General features: G+C 29.2%; 1 protein-coding gene across 1 annotated transcript; it reads right to left on the bottom strand.

Moving 5' to 3' along the window:
• Positions 1-6,849: 6,849 nt before the first annotated feature.
• Positions 6,850-8,853, bottom strand: LOC126840487 (persulfide dioxygenase ETHE1, mitochondrial). The gene is made up of 6 exons (XM_050576255.1): positions 8,354-8,853; positions 8,145-8,289; positions 7,872-8,057; positions 7,616-7,798; positions 7,318-7,434; positions 6,850-7,255 (listed from the first exon to the last, which is right to left on the bottom strand). Exons 1-6 carry the CDS (start codon positions 8,483-8,485, stop codon positions 7,206-7,208), a joined length of 813 nt encoding a protein of 270 aa, XP_050432212.1. The 5' UTR covers positions 8,486-8,853; the 3' UTR covers positions 6,850-7,205.
• Between the last annotated feature and the right edge of the window lie 299 nt (positions 8,854-9,152).

The following is a 9,152-nucleotide window of genomic DNA, read 5'->3' as shown; positions in this document are numbered from 1 at the left end:
GCGGCAGCGGCCGTCACACCGGACCAGTGCACGGCTCTCAAAAAATAGACGGCGGCGTCCGCGTTGTCCTTATACATAATAATCATAAAACATATACAACGTTTTGATGATGCACTTCTACGTTATTTTATTTTATTAGTATGCGCGTGTGCGTCTCGCCGCCCCGACCGAATATACGGGACGCTATAATAGCAATAACAACAACAATAGTAATAATAATAATAATAATAATAATAATTATTATTATTATTATTAATTCATGTCTTACGCGCGGCTCTCTAGCTCAATCGAGTACCGGTGGAGCATACGAACGGATGTCTTTGCCCCTCTCTTCGCGGTTCTCTTATCGGCAGCGCAGTACCGGTAAAACGCGCGTTGTCGATGCAGCTTGCAATAGCAAGAATTTTTGAAACCCAAACCCTCATTTTTCCATCCGTCAACGAAAAAAAAAACAAATCCACAAAAGACCATTAAAAAACAGCATGACCTGCTCGTCAACAACGTCGCTCGAGCCGACAATCGACCACACCACCATGTTAACGTTGTCGGAGTACATTATCTGGTTGCAAACGTTTTTGGATTTCATGAAGAGTTGAATTCCGGACTCGAAAAATGTTTTATTTTGGCATTTTATACATTAAATTTCTAATCGTCTTAATGATTTTACAAAGAAACAAAAATCATTAAAATTGAGTGATTATCAAACGAGAACACGGAAAGCCAATAGGCACACTATAAGTACATTTTAAAAAATTGTCCAGGAAAGATGTTTGAAAATTGTCATCATTCATCCATGTCACATACTTAATAAACGTCTATTTCATGTAACAGAAAAAAAATTAGTCTCCAACTCCAATATTTGTAAATAATGTGTAGGAGGTTAATATAGGTATATAACTAAATTTCTCCAGAAAATGCACTTACGTCTTGGCTTCTATACGGAAAAAAAACTTAAAAAAATTATGGTTAATTTAAGAACACAATAAATATATAGTTCTAATAACTAAATTTATTGTTGGCAGTTGCCTGTTGCTTCAACTAAATATTTAATCACATTGTGTTTTTATTATAGTAATCCGTTGATAAATTAATTTTTCAAAAAAATCGTTGTTAGTCTCAGTTATATTAAAATGAGTGTTGCGACTGCGATCTGTTCGCAACAACTACTTGTAAATAATTTGCCCAAAACGAGTTATATTAATTATTACCTATCACTATTAAATAATTGTAGTTTTAACGAATTAGGATCTGGGCATTGATTACAAATAGTTATCATAAAATTTTCATTATTGTAATATTACAAACTATACGTTTTATTAAAACGACGAGTAGCGAGCACTATATTTAGCTTAGCTCCGTCGATTATAATAAGTTTTACATTTCGATGCAAGACACACATAAACAGTATGACGTGTGCCATATACTCTGGCAAGAACACAACATTTAGATCATAAATCAGCAACTTTAGAAAAATCAACTTTGTAATTAGAGTTTGTAACTCTAAAATCGCATTCACATTTTTTTTTAATTGGACAAAACCAGGTCACAATTACTAACAGCTCACAATGCAAGCAAAAGAAAATCGCGCATAATTAATATCGCGAACAGAAGTTTCCATGGCTTTTTTTTGTTGTTAATTTAATTACATTTTTCATACTATTTTTTCCAAATACTATTAATTTTCTTTACCACTTAATAATATCTATTATAGATGAGCACAAATAATTGTGTGTTGTTCAAATTTATTATCGGCAAAAAAATGTACAATGGCTCATATTGGGTGACCGCTTACAAATCGACCCTTTGAAAACGTTCAGGAGGGCTATTCTTGAAACCACTAGAACGGTCTGTTTACAAATTTCGTATTCTTGAACCGAATTCGTTCACGGATGCAACGAGTGGTGTCTTAGCAGTAGAAATGATTTATACGAATACGAATTTTCCTATTCGTCTTCACGCGCCAACATTTAAAATTATTTTTTTATATTGTTTGTAAACCGTTTTGCAATTTTATGCGTTTTATCATTCATATGTCTAACTGAGATGGATAAACCTAAAAAAACAATATTTCGATACTTATACATTTACATACTTATAAAAACAACGATACACATTGTTTATAATTTATAAATTGTATGTTCATTGACTTCAGAAGTCCTACGTGTATTAATCGTTACTTTGATATAAAAAGATTATTTTAATTATTTCGAATGTATAAGTTTTGTTAATTTATTTGTGGTCAAAATATTGTATAACACTAATACTATAGGTAGGTATTTATCTAAGTCGGATGTTATTTAAATTTGTTGTTTTAAATTATATAATATAATTAATTATTTAAACTGATAAATTCAAATGTTTTATGTTTTGATGAATAAAAGTATAGTCAGACGAGTTACTATTTATTTTAAATAATGTATGATTTGGTCGCGTATTTTAGTTAAAGTTTAAACATTTTAAGAATAGGTACTCGAAATAATTGTTTTTTTTAATTTTTTATATATGTTCCAGACATGTTCATTGTTAGGTTTATTTATTTTTCTCTTAAAAAAGGTGTTATATAATAAAATAGTGTTCGGCCATTGATTAATGACATTTAAATATTTAATACATTGTATTATTTAATCAATGGTTCGGCTTATCTAAATTTCCATTCAACAGTAGGTACTCACAATCAGTGGTTAGGTTGTTCTCACAGACTGACTATAAAAGTGGCAGAAATAATTGCCTGAACATGAATATTTGAGATTCAAAAGCTATTTATTTTTTATAACAATTTCATTGAATATTTTTTATTTAGGCCCCACGTGTATTCAATTAAATAACTATACCTACCTATATATTGCACGATTAAGGCTTTTAAATTGCTAAATACCTACATTTTTTTATTAAGCTTCGGATTTTTGTGTTCTAATTTATATAAAGCTATTTTTTGTTATATGTATTTTTATCAAATTTATCAAACTATATAGAAAAAATATATTGTTTTTGTAATTTTTAAACACACATAGGCAGTATAAGTTATTTAGTATGTAATTTAACTTGTTTATAATAACACTGTAAGACCAAATTTTAGTAAAGGAATTTTTAATTGCTATTTTAGAACATTAAATATTTAAAAATCATTATTGAATTAAAATTATTAATGAATCACAGTAGATTTTTTATTTTAGCCGTTATCTTTTGAGAGTTGTAGATTGTGGTCGACTGGTCTACACATTTGTTTCCTGTTACTATTAACTATTAAAGTCCTCTTAGATTTAAACAAGTGTATTTTTTGATAATATATGCTTAATTGTATCCACGTGTTTAATATATTTTTTAGCACTCGAGCTATAATTTTGTGTTCAAAAGTTGCAGTTACTGTGATCTGCATTTCACCGTATTTGAAGATGGCAGTATCTTCATCTGCCAATCAACAAATTACAGTTAATTATAATAATAGGTAAATTGTAATAGAATGATGTATTATAATATATTTTGTCGTCTGATCTGGGTAGATTTCCCCTAAACGGTCACTGGTTAGGTCGACGACGATTATAATAAGGAGTATTAATATTATAATATATAAAAAATACCGCCGTGGATAATTAGGTTCAACCTAAAACAAAATAAAACAAAGGGCTGAATCTGCGGGAAGGAGTAAATGTATGTGTGTGTGTATTTAGTTAGAGGTTTTTTTATGCGAGGGGCGGAGCTCCGTTCGGTTGGCTCAGTTCTGCAATGCCGGCAAATTTATTCGCAACGTTTACGCATGTTTTGCACGCACAGTAGTATTGGTAGGTACATAAGACACGTGTGTATATGCAAATAAGTACCCGTACATAATATGATTTTTCCCAAGTGGATGCCGGCTCACCCGCATTTATTAACTTATTTCGTTTGGTAGTGAAAAAAAATTTGAATATTTTAAAACAAATACATTAATTTATTTTTCATGGGGATTTTTTTCGTTGAGTCTGTTCTTTAATTTCCTTTTTTCGCGTCTTGTTAATTGTTTTAATCACCTACAAAGTTGTAAAAACAGTATTTACTATTTTGGTCTTTTTAGCGCAAGTAAACGTTTATTTAATAATTTTTTAATAACAGATTTGCAATTGGACTAAACTTTAAAAAAAAATCTGGTCATCATTTTCTAGTTCTCACGAAGGCCAGAAGAAAGTTCCATACTAAGTTTTCCAAATCAACAATCTAACTGATTAACAACTAAATTAACCGCAAATTTTTCACCGACTGCATCTGAAATAAAAAATCAAACTAAGGTAAACAAAATAAAACACAATTTCAAATTTGTTTAGTTGCCAGCAAACAAATGATAACCGTTGCATATTGATTTTTAGGGACCAAATAGTTCAAAAGCCAGCATCCTTTCGGTTGACGGTCAAAACAATTTTCCAAGTGCTAATGGGTATCGCCCTAGAAAATGTGAATAATACAAATCACTGACCAAGTACAAAACTCATAATATATTTAATCAATGAAACACTATTTGATTTGTATACTGACATAAATTTTAATTTCTAATATAATAACAAAGAAGGTATCGATACATTTCCGAGCCATCGGTGACAAAAAATCATCCATCGGTTGACAAATTTTTTAGAAAAATTGAATTTCAATGTGCTGGTTTTTACTGTACTCGATTTTATTGATCTAGTTATCTATTTATCTTTCTTACTACACATAGATTTGCATCAAAGCAGTTTCTAATGTAATAATGGTATTGACCTAACTTTGCTATAACGCATACTAAAAATGTCTACCTAATAGATTTTATACTTAGTTTTTTGAATAAATTATCATAATGATATTTATAATAAACTATGTTTAAATATGAAACAAACGCTAATAAAAAAAGTGTTTTTTACTTATTTTTTGTACCCAAGCGACACTAGAATTTAGCTTGTATCATAGGTACCTATATCACTTTAAGGTTTAAATATTGATACAATTTTAAGAAAACTATTGATTTTAAAATACTTTTATCGTCAAATATGGGTGAATAGAAACTGAAGGCACTCGTGTACACAGTAGGTATATAGACCAATAGTTCGTAAATAAGTTGATTCATTTGCTAATACCGGAGATGACTAGGTATTTGAGTTTTACCAAAAAAAAAAAATTGATAAAATATCAAAACAAATGAGAATGTTAAGATTTCATGTATCATCTCAAAATGTAACGGACAAGAGTCAAGACTTCCATTCCCTTTGTAGCGGGAAGATGAAAATTTTGAACTCTCGAAGAGATTCTTTTAACAAAACCTAATATTTTAGCGGTAGGCAGTAGAGTCGTCTAAATTTTAACATTTTTGTAACTGGTACTTACCCTTGCGAGTTTTTTAAAATTATTTTTATCATTAAAAATGCGAGTATACCAACACATTGAACACGAGAACACATGCCGCAACAACACCAATCATAGTGTTCTATTAGACACAAAACATACCTAACAAATTCGTTCATTGTAAAAGTGAATTATCCCTTTGTAATTGAATTTTGATACAACGAGCTTTTTTGACTAAATGTAACTTTATTAATCAAATATAATAATATTTAAAAAAATTGTAGTTACACCACTTTTACAATAAATGACCCAAATGTAGAAACATGCATGATAATTTTTTTTAGACATTGTTAAATAATTCGAACAAACGAATTAATAATTCTCTAATCTGGTAAAATTCTTTCGGGACGTGTTCTCATTGTTATACCTACTCACATTTTTAAATATAATAAAGAAATTGATAGGGTACCAGTAACAAACAATAAAAAAAGTAATAATTTAGACCACTCCTATGATGAGCAGGGTGGAAAAAGAAACGTGACAATAAGATCTCTGACATTATTATTAGCGGAACAGAGGAAATCATCGTTGACCGTATGGGAAAATTGAACAGAATAGCGACCTCTGGGGAAGGTATCATCTTACGACATTAGGCTAATAGGTACGACATTCAGCACCAAAACTAACTGTTAAGCTGTATCGACAAATTCATCAAGGATTTATTGAAGATGATAGCAATCATCTACATAATTGATACGCACCATGCAGTAAAACTCTGTAAAAGCTTAATATTACCAGCAAAACAGTCGATAGACGACAGCGTTTAAGATCGTTATTAGTAAATAAGGAAAGAGATGGCACAAAGACATATAATTTAACACCATACATTTTATACTCTATATGTAATAGGTATAGGTTACTCAGACTCTAAAATAGCTCTGTGTCTCAGTTGATACAAACTGTGACAGTTAAAAAAATGACAATAGTAAGAAAGGAAAAATAATAATTTTGGTTGTATCGTAAGACATTTTTCACCAGTTTTTACGACCAAAAACGAGTTAAACAATTTAAGACTAGCTTTTAAACTCTAACTATAGTTAAGGTTTTATATAGAGCGTATAGATATTATTTAAGATAAGGGTCCTGGAATAGAGGCCGTTTTCGGGATGTTATGTGGATCAATTTCTCAAAAACTACTTGACCGAATTGAACAATTCTTATGTCTTGAAGAGCCACATTTCATCTCTGCTGGCTTGTAGGAAAAAAGATAAAAGAAAAACTCAATTTATGGTGCTTAATTTTAGGAAAGCTTATAATTTATTTTGTTGGACATTTTTTATTTCCTACCATGGGGCTTAAAAAAAAAGCAAGAGGAACATGTAAAAGAATAAACTGGTAGATTTTTTTTCCAGAGATCTCGAAGAAATGTACCTTGCATGACAAAAACCTTGATTTTCAAGAGATGCATTTTTAAAAAAATTAAGGTATATAAACTTAATAAAATTACATTAAGGGTTTCTGACCTCATAAACATTTATTGTAACATTTAATACATATTCCAAATAAAATTTGTTTAAAAATATATTTATTTAATGAAACACAATGTTTAATTCATTATTTCACAATAACTGTCATATCAATGGGGTCACCAATTTCGATAAATCTTGTGAGGTCAATTTTGAGTAAAAATAAGTATAAGTATTTTGCCATCTAAATAAACACATCGTAATTATACAGTAAGTAGACTGACATTTTTTCAATATGACTAATACATCTCAACGAGTATTCATTTTAAACAAATTTAAATTCAATTATTTAAAAAATTATTATTATACAACAATAAATTAAATAAATTTAAATATTATTTTATTTTTGCTAATAATAAAATACATGCTATATAGGCTTAAAAGGTTCATATTTTACAATTCATCTTGAATACCACACTTGAGGTTGGCTGGCATAGCAACATCTAAAAATATAATTAATTATTTCAAGTATATTATGCAATTGTTTTCATACATGAACACTCACCTATTTTTTTTGGATATGCTAAATTCAAATTATTCATTATTTCAATAAATTGATCTAACGACTTTGTAAGACGTGGATTATTTATCTTTTCTTCGCCGATTGTAGTAACGGTTTGGCCTAAGAGTAAAATATTAAAGTGTCATATACATTTATCAGTTTTTATCATTTGTGGTAACACAAAAGGTCCTTTTTGGAAATGAGTGATAAACCAAATTTGAATAAAATGGGTCTAGTGGATTAGTTTTACATAAAGTAACACCTTAGCTTTTAATTTATCAGATAGACAATTTTGAATTACCCGTATAATCATGAGCAGGATATACTTTATAGTAGTTGGGCAAAGTGAAAATTTGTTCGTAAACAGAACGATATAATGTTTCAGGGTTTCCTTCTTGAAAATCTGTTCTGCCACAAGCACCAATTAATAGACAATCACCAGTGAACAATACTGCTTCTTTTTGACATATATATGTAACACATCCTATTTTAAATAAACGTAAAGTTGTTAACAATAAAAAGAAACCTGAGTTGACAAATTTAGTTCAGATAATTACCGTTAGTGTGGCCCGGTGTCGAACGTACTTCAATTTCGTAACTGCCAAACTGAATTTTATCTCCTGAACTTATGTAAATATCTGCTTTGGCACCACTTTGCTTAGATATAACACTTTGGCATGACGGTATTAGTTTTTTAAGAGCGCCTGTACCGGTAACGTGATCAGCATGAACATGTGTGTTAACTGGAAAATTGTAAAACTTTATTAATTTATACAACATTTACAGATAACAATATTATTAATGATATTTTTTTTTATATTTTTACTTACTACAGTATAAAAGGTTTAAACCTAATCTTTTAATGACTGTATGATCGCGGTTGACTTGTTCTAGAACTGGATCAATAATAATTGCATCTTTCACATCGTTGTCAGCCAATATATAAGAGTATGTTGATGATTCTTTATCGAACAACTAATACCACAAAAAAAAAAAAATTGATGTTAATAAAAATCAATAATTAATTATTATGATTTACCTGGCGAAATAAGAACTTGTTTTTAACAGCATTACTCATCGATGAAATTTTAGAACTAAGCAATTTGAGAATTCCATAATTATTATAGTGTTTACCTAAGACATCAGTGACCGAATAGCGAAGAAACACCATGGTTGTGTTAGTAGTTTGTTGATTACTTTTTAATTTGTATGTGGATTAGACTTACGTTTATGAATGATGTATTTATGATTATATTAGTTTTAACTGTGTAGTTTTTACCAAATATGTTTTACGTATCCAACATAAAAGTTGATAACCCAGATTCCAATAACCTATAAAATTCAATAACTATCCAAAGTACCCAACTTTTTTTTTTTTACTGAACAAGTAACAACATCTAGTTAATAACAATTTGTTTTGGTCGTGGTAATAATAATATAATGTCATTATTATGAGTTACTATCACAGATAAGTTTATTATTTTTAATTGAACTAATATCAAAATGAAAGTATTCTGTAATAATGAGCATGTTATTATTATCGTGTAATAATATTGCTAAAGAATAATCTTACCACAGAATAGATCTATAAAGTATCTCTATCCTGTTACCTTAGTTCAACTTTTCTATTGTAATAATAAATTGTACAATTTTGGTCAATTGATAAGAATATTGATAGTAAAATGTAAATATATAAAATGATAACGTCACCTGTTGATGCAAATCCAGATTTTGCAAAACTTAAGATAAAAAATATCTATATACCTATCGTAGGGTTTTTGATTTTTGACCATTGATACCAAATAGTCATCAGACTAATAAAATTAATAATTATATTG

The sequence above is a fragment of the Adelges cooleyi genome, unplaced genomic scaffold, assembly GCF_023614345.1.
Source record: "Adelges cooleyi isolate 19-005CV unplaced genomic scaffold, UGA_ACOO_1.1 ACOO_flye_CR_arks_rails_tigmint_CR_PRNA_376, whole genome shotgun sequence".
In the NCBI taxonomy this organism is placed as follows: Eukaryota; Metazoa; Arthropoda; class Insecta; order Hemiptera; family Adelgidae; genus Adelges; species Adelges cooleyi.
Note: the sequence above shows the minus strand (reverse complement) of the source record. Positions and strands in the feature narration are given on the sequence as shown.